The sequence below is a fragment of the Cololabis saira genome, chromosome 8 (assembly GCF_033807715.1).
Source record: "Cololabis saira isolate AMF1-May2022 chromosome 8, fColSai1.1, whole genome shotgun sequence".
NCBI classification, from domain to species: Eukaryota; Metazoa; Chordata; class Actinopteri; order Beloniformes; family Belonidae; genus Cololabis; species Cololabis saira.
Window position 1 is genome coordinate 45,687,420 of NC_084594.1, and position 27,360 is coordinate 45,714,779.

At 44.2% G+C, this 27,360-nt stretch overlaps 2 protein-coding genes across 4 annotated transcripts; one reads left to right on the forward strand and one right to left on the reverse strand.

Annotated features, from left to right (window-relative positions):
- Positions 1-5,413: 5,413 nt before the first annotated feature.
- On the reverse strand, positions 5,414-9,288 carry LOC133449035 (MKRN2 opposite strand protein-like). 2 transcript variants are annotated; one of them, XR_009782995.1, is made up of 5 exons: positions 9,007-9,288; positions 7,950-7,999; positions 6,876-7,044; positions 6,242-6,785; positions 5,414-5,536 (listed from the first exon to the last, which is right to left on the reverse strand). XR_009782995.1 is itself a non-coding variant. In XM_061728123.1 (4 exons), the coding sequence occupies exons 1-4, from the start codon at positions 9,207-9,209 to the stop codon at positions 6,563-6,565; spliced, it is 645 nt and encodes a 214-aa protein (XP_061584107.1). In that variant the 5' UTR covers positions 9,210-9,288; the 3' UTR covers positions 6,236-6,562. The 2 variants fall into 2 exon arrangements, 1 of the variants encoding a protein (XP_061584107.1); XM_061728123.1 differs by lacking the exon at positions 5,414-5,536 and having other exon boundaries at positions 6,236-6,785.
- Positions 9,289-12,694: 3,406 nt separating this feature from the next.
- Positions 12,695-25,739, forward strand: mkrn2 (makorin, ring finger protein, 2). Of its 2 annotated transcripts, XM_061728100.1 has the most exons (10): positions 12,695-12,779; positions 15,513-15,641; positions 18,647-18,771; positions 18,856-19,017; positions 20,232-20,401; positions 21,434-21,499; positions 21,572-21,720; positions 23,241-23,351; positions 23,950-24,094; positions 25,463-25,739. In XM_061728100.1, the coding sequence occupies exons 1-10, from the start codon at positions 12,754-12,756 to the stop codon at positions 25,628-25,630; spliced, it is 1,251 nt and encodes a 416-aa protein (XP_061584084.1). In that variant the 5' UTR covers positions 12,695-12,753; the 3' UTR covers positions 25,631-25,739. The 2 variants fall into 2 exon arrangements, with proteins under 2 accessions (XP_061584084.1, XP_061584083.1); XM_061728099.1 differs by having other exon boundaries at positions 18,647-19,017.
- Positions 25,740-27,360: the final 1,621 nt, after the last annotated feature.

Consider the following 27,360-nt stretch of genomic DNA (forward strand, 5'->3'; position numbering starts at 1 on the left):
AATTCGGACGTACTACTCAGAGCCACACGGTACTTCCTGCTGTTGAGAGGGGGAGTTGTTACCATGGTAACAACCCCTGTCACAGCAGCAGTAGCAGCTGTTACCATGGTAACAACTACTGTCACAGCAGCAGTAGCAGCTGTTACCATGGTAACAGCAGCAGTAGCAGCACCGCTCCGCTCTTTCCCCTTTATCCTGGCCCAAACAAGATGACATTATATAATATTATTATATACGAATATTATAATATGAATATTATATAATAATATTATTATACTTAAAGGAGCATGAGGCAGGATTGAGGCAGGATTTATGAAAAGAAATTCGTATACGTTTTAAGTTTTCTAGTAATAATGTCAGATGAAGCGTTCCAAACCAAAAAGAATGATTCCTCTAGTGTATCTCTCCGTTGCTTTGAACAGGCTGTGTGCTGCAAAATGTGCTGCAATTGTGGGCCCGAATTTCCCGCGCTGTCCTGTGGATGTGACGTCACATGACGCTGCATGCACGTTCTCCCCGTTCTCCCGTGCCGGCTTCACTGTTGGCTGCAGTACCTCCGACGGCCGTCGTGGTGAAGGGTGGCGCTAGAGAGTCTCATTTCTTAAAAGGAGCCTCAAGCTCCTTTAATATTATACTTATGACATATACGTATCTGCGCAGTACTTGGCAACCAAACACTGCTGCATTACATTGTGGGAAGTTTCTGCTTAGCTAGTGTCCATCAATCCACACTAATTTGCTGCGTCCGAAATTGCATACTTTCACCCTAATGAGTATGCAAAATGAGTGTGCGAGATTTTTTAGTGCGTCCGAAACATTAGAACATACTCAATAGTATGTACTATCCATACTTAATAGTATGTACTATCCATACTCATTCTGGAGAAATGTATTAGTGTGGATTAGGGCTGTTCGATTAATCGATTTTAAATCGTAATCGCGATTATGTAATTAGAACGATGTTAAAATGTGAAACTCTTAAAATCGATTTTTCACTTTTTTTTCTTTCTTTTTTTTTTTTTTTTTTTTAACCTTGTCTGCACACATATTAATGATTGATACCATATTAATGATTGATGGAAATACCTCTCAATACCTGCGACAAGTGCCCCATCGGAGAGGCTCTTTAGTGTAGGAGGGGGCGTTGTAACATGCCACCGGGCATCCCTCAAGCCAGATGCCGTAGACCGGCTTGTGTTCCTTGCAAAAAACTTGCAAATGTGAATAGCAAATGTAATGACTGACATTACACACCTCTACCTCCTTCATGGCTTGCATTATTATTTAGCATGCAAAGATCCAGTTTAGTTTAATTAGAAAATGTCTTGTTTTATTTAATTGGAAATATAACTTACTGTGTGTTTGCAAGTGCTGGTTTGCTGATTTTTTTTTTTTCAGAGATAAAACTTTATATTTTATTATATTTTTTTAAACTTTTTTTCAACTTATTTTACAGAGTTTTGCACTTTATTCATTCATTTTTGGTTTAATAAGAGCAAAGTTTGCACTTAAAGCCCAATGGGGCAAATGTTCAATAAAAAAACAGCATATTTGAAATAATTTCTTTGCCTTTTGTCAATTCACAAAATAATCGTAATCGGATTTTGAGAGAAAAAAATTGAGATTTTATTTTTGGGCAAAATCGAACAGTGGATCCATGTGGATTGATGGACACTAGCTAAGCAGAAACTTCCCACAATGCAATGCAGCGGCGTTTGGTTGCTCTCTGGTATATGTCATAAGTATAATATTAAGTATTATAATATTATTACATAACATTAATATTATAATATTCGTATATAATAATATTATATAATGTCATCTTGTTTCGGCCAGGATAAACGGGAAATAGCGGAGCGGTACTGCTGCTGTGACACGTCACTTACAACGGCAGGAAGTGACGTGTGCGCTCTTAATAGTACCAGAGACGTTCAATAAAGTATCTTTGATAGTACGTCCAAATTAATGCACACTACTGATATTTACTCAAAAGTGTGCCGAATTTAAGTATACTTTTTAGTATATACTTTTCAGTACGGGATTTCGGACGCACCCATACATTTCTCCAGAATCAGTATGGATAGTACATACTATTGAGTACGTACTAATGTTTCGGACGCACTAAAAAAATCTCACATACTGTTTTTGTTCCTCATTAGGGTGGAAGTGTGGAATTTCGGACACAGCCCTGATTTGTTACACAGAAAGTTTAATTTGGAAGTTGATCCTTGCAGATTTTGTTCTTCTGAGGCCGAGATAAGACCATGAACATGTTTTTTTCAATTGCTCTTTTACAAAGTCTGTCTGACATCCATAATTAGTTATCTTTAAAAATGTATGAAATTCCTGTTTTTACTTACAATGATATTATTTATTATATGGATAACTTGGATCTTAAATATTCAAACATCAACCTGGTGATTTATTTTGGGTAAATATCATATTCACACTTGCAAGTAGAGTGGAAATACTCCGTCCTTTACTATATTTTTTACATTTTTTTACAAACTACTTTAAATCCATGAAAAAGATTGATAATATGAATAGGGTTGCCATGAAACTGTATCATCCATAACTTAGTCCTTGCTCTTTTGATTTTATTGTACCTTGCTTTGCTGTCCTTGTGCTTTTTGTTTGTTTTATTTGTTTTTGTTTCTTGTGTAAATCTTGTGTTATCATCACCATTGTTGCTGTAATTATTTCCTAATTTTATACCTTTTTCACCCTGATCTGTACATTCTTTGTGCTAAATAAAGTTAAAAAAAAAGTAACACAAAACTGACAGTTAGAACGATGGCTGAGTTTCTCCTTAGAGTCCATATATGTTTAGAAGAAGAAGAAGTTGTTAGTAGGTTTGGAGGAAAAGTTTCTTACTGAAATTTACTCCAAAAAAGTAACATCCATCCATTCATCCATCCATCCATCATTCACCCTGGACAGGTCACCAGTCTATCGCAGGGCAAAAAAGTAACAGTAATGTAAAAAAAAAAAAAAAAAGAAAGCGAAAAGGAAGAAAGACAGAAAGAATTACTGGTTCATAACAGACATTAATTACTGGGACTTTCCCTGAAGTCAGTTTTCTTGGCACTGCTTTAAAGCCTCCAGCACCAACAATGAGATCAACCCAGAAGTAACAATGTATTTTGTATTTCTTGACCGACCACCACTAACAATCTCCCTTGGTTCCATGTTAAATGTCTCAATGTGTTGATTTCTTTTCTAATTTTTTTTTCTATTTCAGGTGTATTTATATAAAGCAATAAATGTAATAATTCTATTTAAAAAAAGGGGTGCAGTAGACATTTGTCGACATGTGGTGAGTTTCACTTGGAACAGGTTCTGAGGTCCGAACTCCAATGGTTAAAGTGTTTTAAAGTAAAGTTTAATCAGTGTTTGACATGTTCAAATAGTGTACAATTCGTCATTTCAGTTCACATTAGAAAAGAAAATATATATGCAAAAGTATATACGTGCAATAACAAAATGTGCAATAACCATACAGGACTGTCTCAGAAAATTAGAATATTGTGATAAAGTTCTTAATTTTCTGTAATGCAAAAATGTCATACATTCTGGATTCATTACAAATCAACTGAAATATTGCAAGCCTTTTATTATTTTAATATTGCTGATTATGGTTTACGGTTTAAGATTAAGATTCCCAGAATATTCAAATTTTTTGAGATGGGATATTTGAGTTTTCTTATGTTCTACAGTTGGAACACTCAGCTCAACTCTGTAACTAGAACATAAAAGGACACCACACTTGAGTTTAAGTTGCGTATATAATAAGTCTGGAGTCTGGAGGCCAGAGGGGTATTCCAGGAAGCAGGTTCAACAAACTCTGAGTTTAAACGCGGAAGGAGTTTCCTCTTCCATACCCCGGGAAAAACATCAACTATGGAGCATCGTAAGCACAGTTATGAGTGAGTTGTGTCGGTTGCTTTATGTTCTCACTGCAAACTAACCGCTCCAGGTCTGGAATGGAAGCGAGCCGAGACCACCTCTCCTAGGAGATCTCGGCTCGCTTGTTTTGTCCCGCATCCGAGCGCGATTGCTGTGTTCACATGTACCAAACCAACCGATTTTTAGGGGGAAACGCTCCCTGTTTCGGAACAACTGCTCCAAACGGGACAGGTGTGAAAGCACCCTAAGTTTCACAGCCCACAGCTGGCTGACAGAGGCAGCTCTGGCCGTAAAGATCAGCTGTTACCATGGAAACGCTGCCTTCTGGACGCGTGCCTGGGTAAAGGGTAGGAGGCGGCCGGTCTAAAGCTGGGCATACACTGTGCGATATTTTAAATCGTTTGAGACAGCTCCATGTCAAACTGCACGACTAGATCGCTGAGTTCAAAAGTTCACAGCCCACGATTTATGGTCTCACACTATACGACCCGATGCTCTGATGTGACCCGTCTGCTCACACTATACGATCATAATCCTCCCGTCTGCTCACACTATACGATCATAATCCTCCATCTGCTCACACTATACGATCATAATCCTCCCGTCTGCTCACACTATACGATCATAATCCTCACGTCTGCTCACACTATACGATCATAATCCTCACGTCTGCTCTCACTATACGATCATAATCCTCCCGTCTGCTCACACTATACGATCATAATCCTCACGTCTGCTCACACTATACGATCATAATCCTCCCGTCTGCTCACACTATACGATCATAATCCTCACGTCTGCTCTCACTATACGATCATAATCCTCCGTCTGCTCACACTATACGATCATAATCCTCACGTCTGCTCTCACTATACGATCATAATCCTCCCGTCTGCTCACACTATACGATCATAATCCTCACGTCTGCTCACACTATACGATCATAATCCTCCCGTCTGCTCACACTATACGATCATAATCCTCACGTCTGCTCACACTATACGATCATAATCCTCACGTCTGCTCACACTATACGATCATAATCCTCACGTCTGCTCTCACTATACGATCATAATCCTCCCGTCGGACCTCTGTGTACTGGAACTCGAGGCCGGTTTTGGGGCAGGGGTGGGCTGTGCCCACCACCCAAACGTGCGACCTGCCCACCCGATCAAAGGTTACGGGGATCCTTTATTTTTTTTATAATTTTATTTTTTTTATATATATTTAAAAAATCACAAAATATCTGTACCGTTATTATGATTATGGGGGCACTGCGCATCATTTTTAGATACAACAATGAACGCATACCGCAAAAGTTGTATCTCGGCGGAGGGACCCGGCGTCCCAGCAAAATGAGCACAACAGAAGTGTTCAGAACAGCAGACAGAGCACACACTGAAAGCTGATTTATGGTTCCGCGTTACACCAACGCAGATCCTACGCCGTAGGGTACGCGCAATGTACGGTGCGTTGGTGTAACACGGAACCATAAATCAGCCTTTAGCAATTTGTGCCATTCTGTGTGGCGATAAATGAAAAAAGATTAGACAACGTCGTGATTGGACAAGGAATTGGCTGGGCAGACGTGGGAAATGCTGTCTTTTTTTTGTAATGGGAATTTGCAACACTTTAAAGGTATTGTGACATCATTTTGTTTTTTTGCGCCGTGAAAAACGCTTCCTTTTCCCCCTTTCCTGTCAATCATTGCCCCGCTCCTCCTCCAAACCTCCTCCAACCCACCCATACGCTCACAGCGGCGTCGGAGAGTTAAGCCGGGAGCGACAGGCGAAGCATGCACGGAAAAGCAGCAGGGCGAAACACAGCAAACAATCATAAAAATAAAGGCATGCAAGCAGCAGTGTCCCCTTGTCTTAAGTCCAGTCAGTGGCCGCGGGTCTTTTTAGCAGTTGTCCTCCGGTGATGAGAACAAAAGAGGCTCTAAACAGCTCCTTGTTAAGCCTGATTTATGGTTCCGCGTTAAATCGACGCAGAGCCTACGGCGTAGGGTTCAGCGTACGGTGCGCGTCGCCGCGTAACCCTACGCCGTAGGCTCTGCGTCGGTGTAACGCGGAACCATAAATCAGCCTTTACTGTGCGCTGGAGAGGAGAGGAGGCAGGTAGCTGGGTGGAGGGGGCGGTGATTTAGCGGGTCTATACGTAACGGCCCGCCACCAAACCAGATGCGCCGTTTTTGCATAGTTATGCGGAAAATCCCAGAAAGCACACAATACACTGAATTTTAAAAGTTCGTTGTTTTTTGGGTGTAATTGATGTCAAGACACCCAACAAAACACAAAAAATCAAGAAAAATGTGTTTTTCATGTCACAATACCTTTAAACTACAAATAATAGTTTTTGACGTGACATCAGAGATTGCGCATGCTCTCTGTGAAAGGATGAGGCGAATCGGGTCGTAGCACGACCAGGATTCCAAACACGGTTGATTTTCTTGCGAGCACACGATTCGTGATCGGGAGCTCGTCGTGAGGTGTTAATCTCTCGTCGTGAGGTGTTAATCTCTCGTCGTTACCCCACGTTTACTGCACGAGGCACGACCAACGATTGGGTCGAAATCCAGCCCGATCCAAAAAATAGTCGCACGATTGGAAAATCGGCTCGAAACGAGCCGATAATCGCACAGTGTCTGCCCGGCTTAAGAGGAGGCTGCTGCGTCTAGCTGCTTGTCCACCACGTAGAACTGTTGTCTCTGGATGTGCTGGTACAGCGTGGTGTACTTGGACACCCTCCTCATCCTGGGCAGGATGAAGCAGCGGGTGAAGTCGTCCCTGCTCAGAGTGGCCAGGCCCTCCGCCGCCAGGACGCTGTTGACGAAGTGCAGACAGAAGCTGAAGCAGTTGTGGTCGTCCTCGTGGAACCTGCGGCAGACAGACAGACAGACAGACAGACGGACGGTGGGTGGGTGGGGATGGAGCAGGCAGAGGGTGGGGGGGTTGGAGCTACAGTACCTCTGCCAGGCGGGGTCCCATACAGGCCCACCTGAGAAGCGCTCCAGGTACTGGTCCCACTGGGCCAGCAGGTGGAACATGTCGGGTCGGACCAGAGGGATGCTGACGCAGCGTTCCCACCCGCTCTGCTCCCTCTGGACGCCCTCACGAGTGTAGTTGTACACAACTCCTGCAGACAGACACACACAACCTCATACTCAGTACTGGAGCTGAGGGGGGATGAGGGGGGATGAGGGGGGATGGCATCCCCCCTGAAATAAAAACGGTCCAAATCATCCCCCCTGTAAAACTGCCATCCCTCCTTTCCATCCCTTATGTCATTTCATCAATGAATGTGGTTTTACTGCTATTTCAACATTTAGAGTCATCACCAGAAAAATAACTTATTTGACAATTTTCACCTGTTTCAAGTAAATTTTCACTTGAAATAAGTAGGAAAAATCTGCCAGTGGAACAAGATTTATCTTCTCATTACAAGCAAAAAAATCTTGTTCCACTAGCAGATTTTTCTACTTATTTTAAGTGAAAATCTACTTGAAACAGGTGAAAATTGTTGTTTTTTCCAGTGATGAGTCTTGTTTTAAGTGTAATAAGATTTCTTTACTAAAATTAGACATTTGAACTAGAAATAAGACAAATATTCTTGTTAAGATTTTGAGTTTTTGCAGTGATCCATTTTACTTATCCTGTGAAGGACAGAGTCATATTAATAAGTTCAGAAAAGTGTTTTTTATTGTTGTGTTTTGATGTATTTGATGTAAGTCCAGTGGATATTTAAAGCTTACAGAAGGCTGCATTTAACTGCTGCTATGTCATTCCTGCAGTATTTCTGCAGGTGTTTTGGTCACTGCTATTATTTGTAATATATTATATTATTTGTAATCAGCACAAATTATCTGTCCCCATGATCAAATCCACCATCCCCTCTGATTTTTATTTACAACTCGAGTACTGCTCATAGCCACTGTCCCACGGAGGCGGAGGGGTGACAGTAAGAGCAGACCGGGTCCGTCTGTCCGTCTGTCCGTCTCTTCCTCCCTGATCCTCCAACAGCCTCTGCTGAAGGTCCAGTACCTTTGGTGCTGGAGATGCCAGTGTGCAGATCCGCTGTCCCATCGAAGTCCCTGCGGAAGAAGCACAGAAACTTAAGGTAGTTTGCTACTTTATCAGTGTTTTGGGGGCAATAAAGATAGCCTTATATCTTTTTTCATCTGATTTTACACAAAAATACACCACAAAACTGTAAAATGTTAGAATCATAGACTGTATAAAAGACCTGGACAAACCCAGGTTAATCAAAAAATGGGCAACTGGATTTGATTTGATTTGATTTTTATTTTGTACATGTAAAAGACAACAATTAAGAGAAGATAAGAAAACAAAACAAACAAAAAAAAAACCAAAGAATTTCATCCTTTACCTAATATTTTTACTTTATACTTTACTTATATATCTAATTTACATGTGCAAAAAGGAGTAGGAAGAAGAAGAATATTTGTGATATTTTACACATGTCATTGATATAAATGATAAACAGTTTAAGATTAAGATTCCCAGAATATTCTAATTTTTTTAGATAGGATATTTGAGGTTTCTTAAGCTGTAAGCCATGATCAGCACTATTAAAATAATAAAAGGCTTGCAATATTTCAGTTGATTTGTAATGAATCCAGAATGTATGACATTTTTGTTTTTTTAATTGCATTACAGAAAATCACAATATTCAAATTTTCTGAGACAGTCCTGTATAGAAACACAATAAGCAAACAAAGAAGAATGTACACATGCATGAGATGAAATGACAACCTAAATTGGTTTTGTCGGTTTCCTTAGCATCTTTTCACTTTCTATTTTCAGAGCTATTATTATTATTATTATTATTATTATTATTTATTATTATTATTACTATTATTATTTTGTGTATCCTCATGATACTTCATTTGTTCTTTTTGTATATTCTATTATGTTAAAAGGTGGGCAAGATAAGCTTTATGCTTCAAGCCCAGACCTTTTCGGTCAAAATAATCACAATGTTGACCAGGGAAAAAGCTGTGTTATCTTGTTTGTTGATTTTTATGTTTGTATAAATACTAACTAACTAACTAACTAAGCTCGGTGCGGCTGCACCTACCGGGCCTGGTTGTCGTGAGCGGGAGCGACCAGCAGGCAGCAGGAGGTCTTGTGTCCGTTGGTGAGGGGAGAGGGCAGGCTGACCGGCGCCTCCTGCAGTCTGCTCCCCTTCAACTCCTCGCCACAGCTGGGACACGTCTCCGGGACGGAGAAGCAGAAGATTTCCTTCTGGCAGTGGCTCAGACGGATCACGTTGGCCTCCATCGCTTTCCCCCACTCCTCCTCAGCTCCTCTGTTCCTCTTTGTATTTGTTTAGTTTCCCCTCAACTCTTTCTGCTCTTCATTTCTTCTCTTTCTTCTCTCCTCCTACGGTTACATGCTCCTAGCCTATCAGGTGACCTCACTGCTGCCGGCTCCAGCCTATCAGGTGTCACGCTGTGAGACAGACAGTCATGTGACCCGTCTCACCTGTCGCTGCTTTCCCTGTGAACAGGCGACCTTTGGAACGTGTGGTTTATCATTAACTGCATTTAAATGCTCAACACCTGAATCCAAGACACAAGAAACCAGAGGCTACTCCAGAATAAGAGTCCAGCCACAGTCAGGACAGTCAAGGACCCCCAAACTTTGCCAAAATTCAGGCTAGAAAGAAAAGAAATCCTGGGCAATCCTGAGCACCCCATTACTGCTTCCACAGAATTTAAGGCTGAATTATGGTTCTGTGTTAAATTGACGGCGTGCCTACGCCGTCACCGTGACGCCGTCGTGAACCCTTCGGAATTCTCCGTCACTCCATTTCTCCGCGGTGCAGTACGCCCCGTGACCGCTACGTCGCGATCTTTTCCTGAATGGTTTATCCGACTTTTCCGGTCACAGTGAATGAAAGAGATAAGGACAACTATTGTGCAAAAAAACTAAACAAAAAAAAAAAACACATACGCGAAGAAAAGAGCGCTGAAAGTTCACGACTGCTTCAAACCGGAAACAGGAAATGCGTCGCTACCAAGCGAACCAATCACAGCCCTCTCGTCTGTGTGTGGTCTGCGTCGCCTCGACGCGTAGTTACAATTTTAGGGAGTTGCACGTCAGTGACGGCGTCAGTGACGGCGTCAGTGACGGCGTCAGTGACGGCGTCAGTGACGGCGTGTGTTCTGCGTCGATGCGTACCCTACGCCGTAGGCACGGCGTCGTTTTGGCGCAGAACCATAACTCAGCCTTTAAAAGTTGCAGCCAGGTGCTGTCAGAGGTGGAGCTTAAAGCAGCAATGTAACTTTCAGCTTTTGTTGAGTTTGGCGGCTCCTTTGGACAAAAGCGGTAGTGCTTTACCAGAAAGAACACTACATTTCCCATGAGCAGGATCTTTCCGTGTACTGCCGGAAAGATCCTGTCCCGTCGCGTGCATTTGTTTTGATAGTGAATGAAGATGGGACGGACTTTCAAAACTACTTTTCTGTTTCACCAAGTGAACAGACTGAACGCAAAAAAAAGATGTTAAACTGCTGGAAAGGAACTGGAATTTACCGGGATACCTTAAACAAGGAAGCCAGGGAGCAGTATATGGAGAAAATAATGATTATTAACGGTCTGGATCCATACTAAATCCCTACTAAAGAATGGAGCTCCTCGTCGGAGCGCCACTCTTTAGAAGGATTTACTGCAGCAGTTCTGCAGAATCACCATCTCCGGCTACCTTGTTTAGGAGTGTCTGGCAGCTGCTTTGGTAAATGTTTGACTCGCCATGTGTTTCAATAAATTAGTATAATAGTACAACATACAGTACATGTTTTGTATCACTCTTACTTCTCTTTTCTTTTTTTTTGACTGCTATATTATGTTGAAGAGGCTCCGAGGCGTGAGCAATATTTTTGTTTTCCTCGTGAGATTATTTTTTTCCTCTGCAGCTACAAATAGAGTTGATATTTTTTCCTCAACATACTAGTTTTATCTGAAGATTGGGGTTAATTGCACCACAGAGAGCTGGCCAGCAACTGCGTTTAGCTGGAGAAGTGGGGAATAAAATCTGTGTTTTGATCCGACCCCGGTCTGTGTGAGTGTTAGTTTGTTTACTGTGGAAGGTTATGTTTGGTCGTTACAGCCACGATCCAACCGAGCCGACGACTCTTTTACTCTGTTATATCAGATACTTGGCCTCCGTGGTTCTGCCTCCGAGCAGGAAAGTGATGAAAAGTTAAACCATTAGCGATCTTTTCCCCACGTCTGTTATGTGTGGAGCTGCTGCAGCCACAACACAGCAACGGGTTACCATGGTTACAGAATAACGGAAAGTAACGATTACAAGTACCGGTAGGCTAAGACAAAGACAGGCTCTGGTTTTGTTCTACTGCACCTTTTTCCTGTCATGTTTTTTAGAGGGACTTCGTCATAAATTAGTAGTCCAACATACTTACTGACAAAATAAAAAAATACTTTATAACCTGTGAATAACTGAAGGCCCATTCCTTATATTTTGCAGATCAGCCCTGCACAATTTTACAGTTCTCAGGAAAAATACTAGAACCCAAGACGAATATGTATTGTGTAAAATGTATAATGTATGTGAAAACATTATAGTTGTGATTCTTATTGAACATAGAACTATACATTTACATTTGTATCATAACAATTCTGTCTCTCTTGTCGGACATCCCTCCTCGTCTTTCAGCTCACGCCAGCGAGTGAACGCCGGGACAATGTTTATTCTTGTCCGGGCATTTAGCTTGTTACTCTCCCGCTTTCTTTTTTTGCCTCCTCCGATAAAACTTGTATTTTCTTGTGTTTTTCCGCTGCTTCGTCATGACACCAGCTTCTGCAGAGCTCTGCGCTCCACGCCCCGCCCAGCTTTGGTCTGGACTACGAATCAGGAAGGAGGGGGAAGTGACGTATGCCGTAAAGCAGTCAAAGCCGTAAAAATGTGTAGTTTTTTAGTGTGGAAGGGTTCCTACCATGCTCCTCAAAGTTACATAGTGCCAGTGAAGGCGATACAGACCCCTCAGACCATGACAGAGGTTCATTAAACCTGTTGGAAGTTGATGTTCCATCACAATGATGCTGATGAAATATTAGATTAAGGTGGAAAAGTTACATAGTGCTGCTTTAAATGCAGCCTTCTGTAAGCTTTAAATATCCACTGGGCTTACATCAAATACACCAAAACACAAAAATAAAAAACAGTTTTCTGAACTTATCAATATGACTCTGTCCTTCACAGGATAAGTAAAATGGATCACTGCAAAAACTCAAAATCTTAACAAGAATATTTGTCTTATTTCTAGTTAAAATGTCTCATTTTAGTAAAAAAAAATCTCATTACACTTAAAACAAGACTCATCACTGGAAAAAACAACAATTTTCACCTGTTTCAAGTAGATTTTCACTTGAAATAAGTAGAAAAATCTGCCAGTGGAACAAGATTTTTTTGCTTGTAATAAGAAGATAAATCTTGTCCCACTGGCAGATTTTTCTACTTATTTCACTTCATTTCTGGTGTTGACTCTAAATGTTGAAATAGCAGTAAAACCACATTCATTGATGAAATGACATAAGGGATGGAAAGGGGGGATGACAGTTTTACTGGGGGGATGATTTGGACCGTTTTTATTTCAGGGGGGGTGTCATCCCCCCTCATCCCCCCTCATCTCCAGTACTGATGGATGAATGGATGAATTAAAGCCATGTAACATTGTTGCTCTCCTCTCCACCAGGGGCTGTGAAGTGCCACCGCGGGCCGGAACCTTCCCGCAGCAGCTGCGGTTCCTCGTCGGAGCAGTGAAGGGGGGACAGCAGTATCGTCCGGAGGTCCGCTGGGAAGATGAGCACCAAACAGGTGACCTGCAGGTGAGTGGAGGTCCCTGTCCCCCCGGGGACTGCTCTCTGTCCGTCCTCCCGCCAAGAGCCTCCGTTAGGCTGCCGGCCCGGGGCTCCAGCGGCCAGTGCGCAGGCGCGGGAGCCGCGCTAATGTTTTTAGCCGTTAGCCGTTAGCTGAGACGACGTCACCGTCCTGGTCCAGACATCAGCACACCTGCGGGCAGGTGCTGCCTGGACCAGCACCTGGGGGCGGGGCTGGGCCCTCAGGTGCTGCCTGGACCAGAGCCGAGGGGGATGATCCAGGTCCAGAAAGGAAAGGTCCAGTTCAGCAGCTGTTCCAACCATCACTGAACCAGCATGATTTATGGTTCCGCGTTAAATCGGCGTAAGGTACGCGGCGACGCACAGCGTATGGATCGCGTCGCCGCGTAACTTACGCCGTAAGCTCTGCGTTGGTGTAACGCGGAACCATAAATCAGCCTTAAATGGTAGGTCGTTAGTGAAAACGTGTTCTAAATGTACAGGACTGTCTCAGAAAATTAGAATTTTGTGATAAAGTTCTTTATTTTCTGTAATCCAATTACAAAAACAAAAATGTCATCCATTCTGGATTCATTACAAATCAACTGAAATATTGCAAGCCTTTTATTATTTTAATATTGCTGATTATGGCTTACAGTTTAAGATTAAGGTTCCCAGAATATTCAAATTTTTTGAGATAGGATATTTGAGTTTTCTTAAGCTGTAAGCCATGATCAGCAATATTAAAATAATAAAAGGCTTGCAATATTTCAGTTGATTTGTAATGAATCCAGAATGTATGACATTTTTGTTTTTGTAATTGGATTACAGAAAATACCAATATTCTAATTTTCTTTTTTTATTATTTTTTTATCCCGGTTTTTTTCCCCATTTCATCACCCAGTGCTCCTACTTAAGTAATAGTCCTGGGCATTGACATCCTCTACCAACCCCGGGAGGGCCCTGCACTGAGCTCAGGTCTCCTCCTTAACCTGAGGAGTGAGCAGGCCGCATCTTTTCACCAGACAGGGTGGGGTTTCTCTGGCCGGACGTAGCTCGTGGAAGGATCACGTTATTCCGGCCGGATCCTCCCCACCCCATCTGGCGCCCCGGTTGGCCAGAGGGGGCATGTATAGCCCAGGACTGTGTGCATGTTTTTGTGAGGGTAGCTCACATTAGCTACCCAAGGGAACACGGGGAGAACATGCAAACTCCACACAGAAAGGCCCTTTCGCCAACCCCACCCAGGGTGTGGGCGCTGAAGTCATGGGGTAGTCTTGTCTTCACATGTTTCTTCAGAGGGTTGGAACAACTGCTGGACAGGGTTTTTACTTTATGGCCCCTGGATTATCCACCCCTGGAAACACCATTGTGATGCAGGACCTCCAACCATTTAAGATGATCTTAATGCAACAATATATGACATTTTAAGAAGAAAGCGGGCTGTACTTGTGAATCTGAAATTCAAATTGAGGGAACTGAAATACGGGTCAAGTTTTGGAAAGAGATTGATTTCAAAATGACATATGAGAGCAGGAAAATAGGTGTTTGGTTTTCTTGTTTTCCCAGTGCATCAGACCAGGCTATATATTTGATAAGTGCTCTGTATTTTCACGTGTGTCATCTGCAGTGTCCCTAAATCTAACTTTGCTTATTTGAAAACCTCTTTTTTTCTTTCTATCTTTTTTTTGACTGGTGGATACAAGTGTTGTGTCAAAGTAGTTATTCCAACAGGAAGCTGAAGTGATTACTACTGTGTTCACCCCCCAAATGGAAATATTATATTAATAACTAACTAACTTACATGGCAACAATATATCAGAAAGTAAAAAAAAAAAAAAGAATAGATCATCATGAACACACCAGGGAATGGTGTTTGTCACCTGACGACTACCAAAGATTCCATCGTATAAATGTCTGTCAGATTTAGTATTGGTTTTCTTGTTCTTTTTTTTTTACTATTTGGATGTTTCTGTGTTGGGTTTGGAGGGCATTGCTCATTGATTTCTGAAAAGTGCTGGATTAACCCACGTTAATCCAAGAAAAGGCGGATGATTGGGATGAATAGATAACCTCAGACATCACACACACATACCCTACAGTCAATATAAACTCCTCAGGTCACAGATACAGATACTAACATTCAGGACAAACAGAGCCATGTCAAGCTTTGTGCCCTCATCCATCAGACTCCTAAATAGCTGATTTACCTATTTATCTTTTGTACCTTAAATCATTGCCTTTAATGTATTTATTATGCACTTAATGGGAGACTTATTTTTATCTCTGTTGGCTCTTATTTTATCTGTGCTATGGTTTACAGCATCTAAGTCTAAGCAGTACTTGTGATTCCCCCATGGATGTTGCTTTACATCAGTGTTTCTCAATCCTGGTCCTCGTGGGCCCCTGTCCTGCATGTTTTAGATGTTTCCCTGCACCAACACAGCTGATTCTAATTAAAGGTCCTCATTAGCTTGTCACCAAGGTCTGCACAGCTCTGTTGATGACACAGGTACTTTTATCACGGTGTGGTGAAGCAGGATAGCATCTAAAACATGCAGGACAGGGGATTGAGAAACACTGCTTTACATTGATAGTGTGGTTTGTTTTTGTATTGTCCTGTTACATACCCTGTATGTTAACTGTACACACACTGATGCGAATGCTTTTACACAAACCAAGTTCCTGATGGATAAATAAAGTAATTTGAATCTAAAAGTTGTGTTGACTGTTGTGCTGCAGGTATTTCCTCCACGGCGTGTGCAGGGAGGGCAGCCGCTGCCTGTTCTCTCACGACCCCACCAGCAGCAAGCCGTCCACCATCTGCAAGTACTACCTGAGAGGAGCGTGTGCTTACGGAGAGCGCTGCAGGTGAGTCTCACCTGGACGCTAACTCTCAACCCCACAACTAATACTTCAGCTGAGAGGGAATTTTAAATGTTTTTATCTCAGGCTTTTGACACAGGGTACAAAGCTGGTACAAAATGCAGCTGCCCGTCTTTTAACAAACACACCCAGACCAGAGCAGATCACCCCGTAACAAACACACCCAGACCAGAGCAGATCACCCCGTAACAAACACACCCAGACCAGAGCAGATCACCCCGTAACAAACACACCCAGACCAGAGCAGATCACCCCGTAACAAACACACCCAGACCAGAGCAGATCACCCCGTAACAAACACACCCAGACCAGAGCAGATCACCCCGTAACAAACACACCCAGACCAGAGCAGATCACCCCGTAACAAACACACCCAGACCAGATCCCCCCGTAACAAACACACCCAGACCAGATCACCCCGTAACAAACACACCCAGACCAGATCCCCCCGTAACAAACACACCCAGACCAGAGCAGATCACCCCGTAACAAACACACCCAGACCAGATCCCCCCGTAACAAACACACCCAGAGCAGATCACCCCGTAACAAACACACCCAGACCAGATCACCCCGTAACAAACACACCCAGACCAGATCACCCCGTAACAAACACACCCAGAGCAGATCACCCCGTAACAAACACACCCAGACCAGATCACCCCGTAACAAACGCACCCAGACCAGACCAGATCACCCCGTAACAAACACACCCAGACCAGATCACCCCGTAACAAACACACCCAGACCAGATCACCCCGTAACAAACACACCCAGAGCAGATCACCCCGTAACAAACACACCCAGACCAGAGCAGATCACCCCGTAACAAATACACCCAGACCAGATCACCCCGTAACAAACACACCCAGACCAGACCAGATCACCCCGTAACAAACACACCCAGACCAGATCACCCCGTAACAAACACACCCAGACCAGATCACCCCGTAACAAACACACCCAGACCAGATCACCCCGTAACAAACACACCCAGAGCAGATCACCCCGTAACAAACACACCCAGACCAGAGCAGATCACCCCGTAACAAATACACCCAGACCAGATCACCCCGTAACAAACACACCCAGACCAGATCACCCCGTAACAAACACACCCAGACCAGATCACCCCGTAACAAACACACCCAGACCAGACCAGATCACCCCGTAACAAACACACCCAGACCAGATCACCCCGTAACAAACACACCCAGACCAGATCACCCCGTAACAAACACACCCAGACCAGATCACCCCGTAACAAACACACCCAGACCAGATCACCCCGTAACAATCACACCCAGACCAGAGCAGATCCCCCCGTAACAAACACACCCAGACCAGATCACCCCGTAACAAACACACCCAGACCAGAGCACCCCGTAACAAACACACCCAGACCAGAGCAGATCACCCCGTAACAAACACACCCAGACCAGAGCAGATCACCCCGTAACAAACACACCCAGACCAGACCAGATCACCCTGTAACAAACACACCCAGACCAGAGCAGATCACCCCGTAACAATCACACCCAGACCAGAGCAGATCACCCCGTAACAATCACACCCAGACCAGAGCAGATCACCCCGTAACAAACACACCCAGACCAGATCACCCCGTAACAAACACACCCAGACCAGATCACCCCGTAACAAACACACCCAGACCAGAGCAGATCACCCCGTAACAATCACACCCAGACCAGAGCAGATCACCCCGTAACAAACACACCCAGACCAGATCACCCCGTAACAAACACACCCAGACCAGATCACCCCGTAACAAACACACCCAGACCAGATCACCCCGTAACAATCACACCCAGACCAGAGCAGATCACCCCGTAACAATCACACCCAGACCAGACCAGAGCACCCCGTAACAAACACACCCAGAGCAGATCACCCCGTAACAAACACACCCAGAGCAGATCACCCCGTAACAAACACACCCAGAGCAGATCACCCCGGTCGTCTATTCCCTTCACTGGTTGCCTGCTCGTTTTAGAGTGAATTTTAAACCTTTAATGTTTGTTTTTAAAGTTCTGAACGGCCTTGCCCTCCTTATTTAACAGAGATTTTAACGTGAGCCTGGCAGAGTATTACAGTACTACTACTACTACTACTACTACTACTACTACTACAGCTCTGAGATCCTACAACCAACGATTGTTGGAAGCTCCCAGGTCAAAGCAGAAGCTCTGGGGGGACCAGTACTCCAGTATTACAGTACTAGAGTATTACATTCCTACAGTATTACTAGTCAAGTTCAGTGACTCGTAACCTTGGCACACCTTAGCTTTGACTGAATTGACGACACTGTTTGGACAGAGATGCTGAGACCAACGGTGTTCAGGGCCTGATGATCACATGCCAGTTTCACTTTTTTGCTGATGTACTGTATTGTACTATGCCATCCGTGATTTAATTCAGCTTTATTGTTATTATTTAGTGCCAAATCTTGGCAAATGTCATGTCAAGGCACTTTAATGATACAATTCAACTCTAATAAACAGTGGATAAAATGACGATAATGATTGCTTTGGGAAGTAAACCAAACGATTGCATCCAAACATGTCTTTGATACAACGCCCCGTCCCGAGCAAACACCCGGTGACTGTGGATGGGAGAAACTCCCCAAACTCCCAGGGCAGCCCTCAATTTCAATTTTTGGGCGGGCGAGTGTGTGCACATGTGTATGAGTGTGAGTGAGTGTGTGTGTGAGCGTGGGGGGTGGGGGGTGGGGTCGTATGGGATGTTTTAAATTCTGTTTTTGATTGTTATTTTATTGTTCTTGTAAAGCACCATGTGTTGCATTCCTAATGTATGAATGGTGCTATATAAATAAATAAAGTTTGAGTTTGAGGAAGTATTTTCATGTAAACTCAAAGGAAAGTAGTTCAATTCTGAATGATTAAATTCTGAATAATTAATTCCGAATTAAAAAACCTCATGTAACCGTGGCCATTGTGTGGTGGGTGCAGGTATGACCACATCAAACCCTCCTCCAGGGGAGGTGGAGGGGGGGGTGGAGCTCCAGAGGACCTGGCAGGGGGAGGCCGAGCCGGGCGAGGTGAAGCAAAGAGGACCCTGGTCCTCAGGGACAGAGGTGACGAACACAACGCTGTGTCTTTCTTTCTGGGCAACACCAGCCGTGTCCCCCCTCTACCAACGTGTCCTCCCTGTCCACCAGCTCTGGGCAGCGACGGGGCGTTCGGGGGCCCGGCAGACACTCAGAGGCTAGCGGCCCCGGCGGCCCTGGCGGCCCCAGCGGCGGCGGCGGCCGCAGCTCCTCCTCCACAGTCGTACGTGGACGCCATCCGAACCGGGCTGGACCCCTCGTCTCAGGAACCAGGTCAGGCCCTGGAAACACCCTTGTCTGATTGGCTGCTGGTCATGTGTGACAGCATCAGTAAAGCTGGGCATACACTGTGCAATATTTTAAATCGTTTGATTCAGCCCCATCTCAAACTGCACGACTAGATCGCTGAGTTCAAAAGTTCACAGCCCACGATTTATGTTCTCACACTGTACGACCCGATGCTCTGATGCTCCGTCTGCTCTCACTATACGTTCATAATCCTCACGTCTGCTCACACTATACGATCATAATCCTCACGTCTGCTCTCACTATACGTTCATAATCCTCACGTCTGCTCACACTATACGATCATAATCCTCACGTCTGCTCTCACTATACGTTCATAATCCTCACGTCTGCTCACACTATACGATCATAATCCTCACGTCTGCTCTCACTATACGTTCATAATCCTCACGTCTGCTCTCACTATACATTCATAATCCTCACGTCGGACTTCTCTTACTGGAACTGCAACGTCAAAAAGAAGTGGAAAAGGAAGAACCCCGAAGTGGGAGACACCAAAGATGCTCAGCAAAAACAAACGCGCTGCCTTAAGCCTGAATTATGGTTCCGCGTTAAATCTACGGCGTAGCCTACGCCGTAGGGTACGGCGGCGACCTGTAGGCTCTGCGTTGGTGTAACACGGAACCATAAATCAGCCTTTAGCAATTTGTGCCATTCTGTGTGGCGATAAATGGAAAAAGATTCGACAACGTCGTGATTGGACAAGGAATTGGCTGGGCAGACGTGGGAAATGCAGTCTTTTTTTCTGCTATTAAAACATGATTTGTAATGTGAATTTGCGACAATTTAAACTACAAATAATAGTTTTTGACGTGACATCAGAGATTGCGCATGCTCTCTGTGAAAGGATGAGTCCAATCGGGTCGCAGCTGCTTCAACTGTACGATTCCTTCACGAGGAGCGACCAGGATTTCAAACGCGTTTGATTTTCTTGCGAGCACACGATTCGTGATCGGGAGCTGTTCGTGAGGTGTTAATCTCTCGTCGTGAGGTGTTAATCTCTCGTCGTGAGGTGTTAATCTCTCGTCGTTACCCCACGTTTACTGCACGAGGCACGACCAACGATTGGGTCAAAATCCGGCCCGATCCAAAAAATAGTCGCACGACTGGAAAATATATTCAAAACGAGCCGACAATCGCACAGTGTCTGCCCGGCTTAACACGTGGAGTCTTGTCTGCAGTGCCGCTAGCGGTGGGCGGAGCTTACCAGGACCTCTTGTGTCCCTACGCCGCCGGCGGACACTGTTTCTATGAAGAGAGCTGCACGTATCTCCATGGCGACCGCTGCGACGTCTGTGGGCTGCAGGTGCTGCACCCCCACGACCCCGAGCAGAGGAGAGCGCACGAGAAGGTGGGTTGATTTCTAGGTCTGAGCTCCCAGGTTTCTCCATCCATCCATCTGCATGTATGAAGGGCAGGGGTTGAAACCCAAAACTGACAGGATTTGTAGTTCCTTAAATGACCACAGGGGGGGGTTGAAGTCAGCGGTTAATTAATCCTGCAAGATGACAACAGTCAGAGGTCCCAGCTAGGTCTGTGTTGAAAAAAATCAATTTTCCGATTCTAAATCGATTCTCATTAATTCCTAAAAATCGATTCGTATGTCTAAAGATCGATTTTTTTTTTGATTTTTTTTTTTAAATGTATTTATTTATTTTTTCAATATAACATTTTCGCCCAGTGAACTTTAATCCCAGTAGTCACGTCATTTAATTCACACATGCGCTGTTGAGCTGTTGCAATTTCTTTATTTCTTTGCACTTTAAATGGATATTGAAAAGCATATTTGAGTTATTTAACTTAATAACTTTTGGAATTTTTTTGTTTATGCCCAAAAAACGAAGTTTTCAGTTATAATTGCATACATTGTCTATATTTCATTGTTTTACTTTCTTGGGTTAAATTTGCATAAAATGCTAAAAGCCAAATTCTCAAAAATTAAAAACCAAAAAACACAGAAAATGAAAAAAAAATAGAATGTGGGAAAAAATAAAAGCGATTTTCATTCGTCCTCTGTTTGCTGCCCCACGATGTTTCTGAAAGCAGTTCTATCAGCATTCTGGGAGCTGATTGGTCCTTACAGCATCATTAGCTGCCTATACTTGCTGTTGAATCTCAATATAATACTAGTATTAATATGTTGCACAACTACAGTCATATAATTCATGCAACAGCTCAAAAAACAGTTATAATAACACTAACCCAAATCAGTATCAGATCAAATCGAATTGGATCTAATCAAATCCTGATAACCGTTTCTGAATCTTAAGAATGGGAATCGAAACGATCCCCATCCCTAGTCCCAGCACTCTTCAGAAACCCCTGGGGGACGTCCCCGAGGGTCCGTCCAGGTCTCTGACAGTCTGGCTTTGTCCGTCCCCAGATGTGTATGCTGGCGTTTGAGGCCGACATGGAGAAGGCGTTTGCTGCTCAGCTCAGCCAGGACAAGGTGGGTCATTCAGTCCCAGTACCGGTTACCACGGTGACGGTAGTCCTGAGCGCTGTTCCTCTCGTTGTGTAGGTGTGCTCCATCTGCATGGAGCTGGTGGTGCAGAAGGCCAACCCATCGGACCGCAGGTTCGGCATCCTGTCCTCCTGCTGCCACGTCTTCTGCCTGGCCTGCATTCGACAGTGGCGCTGCACCAGGAACTTCAGCAACAAGATCATCAAGTGAGACCCCGACCTACTGGACCACAGTCCAGTCCAGAACCGGCTTTGTGGGGTTTCAGGGGTGTGCGGTGGTACTTTGGTGGTTCTGAACCATGGCTAGAATCAGTTTGGCTTCAAAGGATTATATGTGCTCCAGTAGGGCTCTGTCACCCCTTTTCCACCAAACCGGTTCCACCGTTCCGGTAAATAAGTGGCCACAAAACTGACAAACCGGGTCTTTGCAAGAAGCAAAGCCCGACCAAAAACGGCTCACCCTGACGTTCATCCACCCTCCTATTGATAACTCCACCTGTCTGACGGGATATTTTATCCTGCTGATGTAGGACAATACGTCATCTTGTAGTGGAAAATTCTGGTCCCCCTACATAAACTAAGTTTCTATAAGTGTCACCTTTTCCAATTGGACTGAAGAAAAAAATGCGAAGAGTCAGATCGTCTGGTGTTCCGTCCAATTCTGCTGAGGTTTTTATTGTAAGAATACAATTGTACCAACCACAGGAGAATTAACCAACCAACCATAACCAGATCTGTGTCTGAGGTCTGTGTCTGAGGTCTGTGTCTGAGGTCTGAGGTCTGTGTCTGTGTCTGAGGTCTGTGTCTGTGTCTGAGGTCTGTGTCTGTGGTCTGTGTCTGTGTCTGAGGTCTGTGTCTGAGGTCTGTGTCTGAGGTCTGTGTCTGAGGTCTGTGTCTGAGGTCTGTGTCTGAGGTCTGTGTCTGAGGTCTGTGTCTGAGGTCTGTGTCTGAGGTCTGTGTCTGAGGTCTGAGGTCTGTGTCTGTGTCTGAGGTCTGTGTCTGTGGTCTGTGTCTGTGTCTGAGGTCTGTGTCTGAGGTCTGTGTCTGAGGTCTGTGTCTGAGGTCTGTGTCTGAGGTCTGTGTCTGAGGTCTGTGTCTGAGGTCTGTGTCTGAGGTCTGTGTCTGAGGTCTGTGTCTGAGGTCTGTGTCTGAGGTCTGTGTCTGAGGTCTGTGTCTGAGGTCTGTGTCTGAGGTCTGTGTCTGAGGTCTGTGTCTGAGGTCTGTGTCTGAGGTCTGTGTCTGAGGTCTGTGTCTGAGTCTGAGGTCTGTGTCTGAGGTCTGTGTCTGAGGTCTGTGTCTGAGGTCTGTGTCTGAGGTCTGTGTCTTGAGGTCTGTGTCTTGAGGTCTGTGTCCGAGGTCTGTGTCTGAGGTCTGTGTCTGAGGTCTGTGTCTGAGGTCTGTGTCTGAGGTCTGTGTCTGAGGTCTGTGTCTGAGGTCTGTGTCTGAGGTCTGTGTCTGAGGTCTGTGTCTTGAGGTCTGTGTCTTGAGGTCTGTGTCCGAGGTCTGTGTCCGAGGTCTGTGTCCGAGGTCTGTGGTCTGGTGTCTGAGGTCTGTGTCTGAGGTCTGTCTGAGGTCTGTGTCTGTGTCTGAGGTTTGTGTCTGAGGTCTGTGTCTGAGGTCTGTGTCTGAGGTCTGTGTCTGAGGTCTGTGTCTGAGGTCTGTGTCTGAGGTCTGTGTCTGAGGTCTGTGTCTGAGGTCTGTGTCTGAGGTCTGTGTCTGTGCCGCAGATCGTGTCCAGAGTGCCGAGTCATCTCGGAGTTCGTCATCCCCTCAGTCTACTGGGTGGAGGATCAGGATGACAAAGAAAACCTCATAGAGCTGTTCAAGTCTGGCGTCAGGTGAGCGTCCTGCCTGAGCCTGCCCTGCTCTCCCCAGGGGGCCCGGAGCTCTCCCCAGGGAGCCCCGAGCTCTCCCCAGGGAGCCCGGAGCTCTCCCCAGGGAGCCCGAGCTCTCCCCAGGGAGCCCCGAGCTCTCCCCAGGGAGCCCCGAGCTCTCCCCAGGGAGCCCGGAGCTCTCCCCAGGGAGCCCGGAGCTCTCCCCAGGGAGCCCGGAGCTCTCCCCAGGGAGCCCGGAGCTCTCCCCAGGGAGCCCCGAGCTCTCCCCAGGGAGCCCCGAGCTCTCCCCAGGGAGCCCGGAGCTCTCCCCAGGGAGCCCGGAGCTCTCCCCAGGGAGCCCGGAGCTCTCCCCAGGGAGCCCGGAGCTCTCCCCAGGGAGCCCGGAGCTCTAACCAGGGAGCCCGGAGCTCTCCCCAGGGAGCCCCGAGCTCTCCCCAGGGAGCCCCGAGCTCTCCCCAGGGAGCCCGGAGCTCTCCCCAGGGAGCCCCGAGCTCTCCCCAGGGAGCCCCGAGCTCTCCCCAGGGAGCCCCGAGCTCTCCCCAGGGAGCCCGGAGCTCTCCCCAGGGAGCCGGAGCTCTAACCATGTTCTCTGTGTCTGCAGTAAGAAGGCCTGCAAGTACTTCGACCAGGGCCGCAGCTCCTGTCCCTTCGGGGGGAAGTGTCTGTATCTGCACGCCTTTCCGGACGGAACCCGAGCAGAACCGGACCGGCCGCGGAAGCAGCTGAGCTCCGAGGGGAACGTCCGGGTCAGAACAATATTAATAATAATACATTTCATTTGTTAGGCGCCTTTCATGGCACTTAAGCTCGTCGTACAACAATCAGAATACAATAACACAATTTAAACAATAGAGAACAGCAAAGTTTGCAGCAGAACACAAAAGACCACGTAAGTTGTAAGTGTACTTAGTTGATTGAAATAAACTTCACCAGTAAAGTCAAACATGACATAGACATGTAATGACAACCAAACATCTTTGAGTGTGGGGCTGGATTCTGATTGGCTGAAGCTAGAATGTGGTAGTTTCATATTTCTGTGATGACAAAAGCAAATTTATCACCAATGTCACACTGCATAGACTTTATAACAACATATATAGTCCATTTTCCACTTATTTCCTTCATGTCCCAGTTTACATACAGGACTGTCTCAGAAAATTAGAATATTGTGATAAAGTCCTTTATTTTCTGTAATGCAAAAATGTCATACATTCTGGATTCATTATAAATCAACTGAAATATTGCAAGCCTTTTATTTATTTTTATTATTTTAATATTGCTGATCATGGTTTACAGCTTAAGAAAACTCAAATATCCTATCTCAAAAAATTTGAATATTCTGGGAATCTTAATCTTAAACTGTAAGACGCAATCAGCAATATTAAAATAATAAAAGGCTTGCAATATTTCAGTTGATTTATAATGAATCCAGAATGTATGACATTTTAGTTTTTTGAATTGCATTACAGAAAATAAAGAACTTTATCACAATATTCTAATTTTCTGAGACAGTCCTGCATGTGCATTTTAATTTCATACGATATTGTGATTGGTCTGATCTGTTTTTAGTTTACATCATAACTGAACTAAGACACATTGGCTGCGTTTACATGGGAAGTTTAATTCCTCTTTAATTATGAAGTAAAATTAAATCCGATTTTAAAATGAGTAAAAATGACCATGTAAACAAAAAAGTTGTAGCGGCTAAGTTAGTGTTTCTTCCGGTAGTTTAACTTCCGGTCCCCCCCTATCCAATCAGAACCTTCCCAACCCCCAGACCTGGAGAGGAATTGGAGAAAGACCATCAAACGTGTTTTCCATGTAAACCTCAGTTTGGAATTACTATTTCCATGTAAACTCGAAGGAAAATAGTTTAATTCTGAATTTTTAAATTTGGAATAATTAATTACAAATTAAAAAACATTACCGGTATGTAAGCGTGGCCAGTGAAGCGTGTGAATGTCGAGCCTCTTCTATGACACGAGACACGGCGGTCTCTCCGGTCTCTCCGGTCTCTCCGGTCTCCCAAAGAAGCCACCGCTGAGCAGCTGTCGTCCTCCAGCTCTCCGCTGGCTGGGATTTAGAGGTTCTAATCCGTGTTTTCCTCTCTCCAGTTCATGAACAACGTCCGTCTGTGGGACTTCATCGAGGAGCGCGAGCAGCGCTCGCTGCCGCCCCTGCCGTCCATGGACGGCGACGACATCACAGAGCTGCGGGAGCTCTTCCTGCAGATGTCGGTGCAGCCCCACGAGGAGCTGGAGGCCCCGCCCACTGCAGACTAGCCCCAACTCTGGTTCCCATAGTTACCTCAGCGGCGGCTCCGTTAACACAATGAAATGGTCGTTTTATTTATTGTATATAAAAATAAATCAAGAATCTGTATGAAAACAACTTTCATGTGTTTTTTTTTTTTTGTTGATCCTGAGAGGACGCGCTACTCGCTCAACTATCACAAACACTCGGGGCCAAAGGGAAACCGGCGGTTTTGAATAAGGATCCCCCAAAAACTACTGAGTCGTGCAGGTCGCCCGGTGGTATGATCTGCTTTTTTGTTGTTTAATTCCCTTCATCCATGCAACATGGGAGTAGCAGAGGAAAATAAATGTAAACTTTGATGCATCCTTATCAAGGAAATCCCCAGTTTTAGCATGTTGCTTTCATGACTTGATGAAGGCAGAACATATCAAAACTTTATCGTCTTTGATTTTATTTGATTTGAAGATTGTATTTCGAACATGCATGTTTAAAAAAAATAATACAAAAAAGTAAAAAAATAAAATAAAAATTATATATATATATATATATATATATATATACACACACATACACACACACACACACACACACAGCACTTGGGCAGACCTCATGGATCCACCAACATGTTGAAACAGTAGGATTGAAGTAAACACTTATCCAGTCCTAGCCCTGAATCTACATACATTCTTACATATAACAAGACGAGTTTCAATAAGCTTACTTATAAAACACACATACCCAAACAGCCCTACTTTAATAACTGTTCAATATAGTGATATAATGCTCGATAATTTCATTTTCTTTTAGCTTGATGAGGGAAGTCGTGGACCGTCAATCAAATCAATTATCTTTGCAATATCAACATGTACAATGTTAATATTCAAGTATCAAGATCTATTGTTCTCTATTGTGGTATTATAGTAAAGTAATGATAATGTAATACACATAATTACTTCTATTATTACATAAATACATAGTAGCACAACTAAATGCTGGACGATTGTTTTGATTTGTTTTGTTTTTGACTATATTCATATATACATATAATTGAGTATTATATGTAAGTATAGGACTGTACATAAGAAATGGGAAATCTGTTTCAGAGCATTAAAAATGTAATTTTCAGACACAAAGCCGTATCATCCGTGTGTCTAAAATCTCAATGCCCTAAATCTCATGAATAATACTTCTGCGGCCATTAAGAAAAGTAAAGGGGGTTTACAGCCTTGTCTTATGTTCTTTTCTGTCCTCTTATCTCTCGTGATGTTCAGAGTCAAGCAAGAAAAGAAAGAAGTACAAACACTTTCTCCTGATAATAAGGAATCAGACATTTACAAAAGAGTTGAGCACAAACCAATTAAATAACCCTTTTTCAAAATTTAAAAGCAGAGAAAAAAAAGAAATATTATGGAATATTGGGATGAATTATGGGATAAAGTTGAGAATTTGTACTTGGTATAAGATTGGATACATGTAGAGTCGACAAAGAACTACAGGTGTTTATAGCCAAATAGCTGTAAGGGACAAATACAAGTATGTACCCATTTTAGGCACAATAAACTAAATTTTCAAGAATAGCGAAATAAGAGAATGCTTCTTGCATGAGAAACGAAGACATGCAGGTTTATACAAAGACATTAATGACCGATGATATTTCCAAACCACCCTCTGTTTTCCCAACAGAAATATGCTTTACAGATTTTGCTGTTTTATGACGAGTTTGAACCTGCTAACCCATCAGCTTCCAAGAAAGGGA

Bases quoted from the DNA above. Each gene is read 5' to 3' on its own strand.
- LOC133449035 (XM_061728123.1), bottom strand. From the start codon at position 9,209: ATGGAGGCCAACGTGATCCGTCTGAGCCACTGCCAGAAGGAAATCTTC. The intron at 8,000-9,006 runs GTAGGTGCAGCC...CTTCTTCCGCAG, and splicing joins GCTCACGACAACCAGGCCCG to GGACTTCGATGGGACAGCGG. The intron at 7,045-7,949 runs GTACTGGACCTT...GTCTGTCTGCAG, and splicing joins TGGCATCTCCAGCACCAAAG to GAGTTGTGTACAACTACACT.
- mkrn2 (XM_061728099.1), top strand. From the start codon at position 12,754: ATGAGCACCAAACAGGTGACCTGCAG. The intron at 20,402-21,433 runs GTGGGTTGATTT...GTCCGTCCCCAG, and splicing joins AGAGGAGAGCGCACGAGAAG to ATGTGTATGCTGGCGTTTGA. The intron at 24,095-25,462 runs GTCAGAACAATA...TCCTCTCTCCAG, and splicing joins GCTCCGAGGGGAACGTCCGG to TTCATGAACAACGTCCGTCT.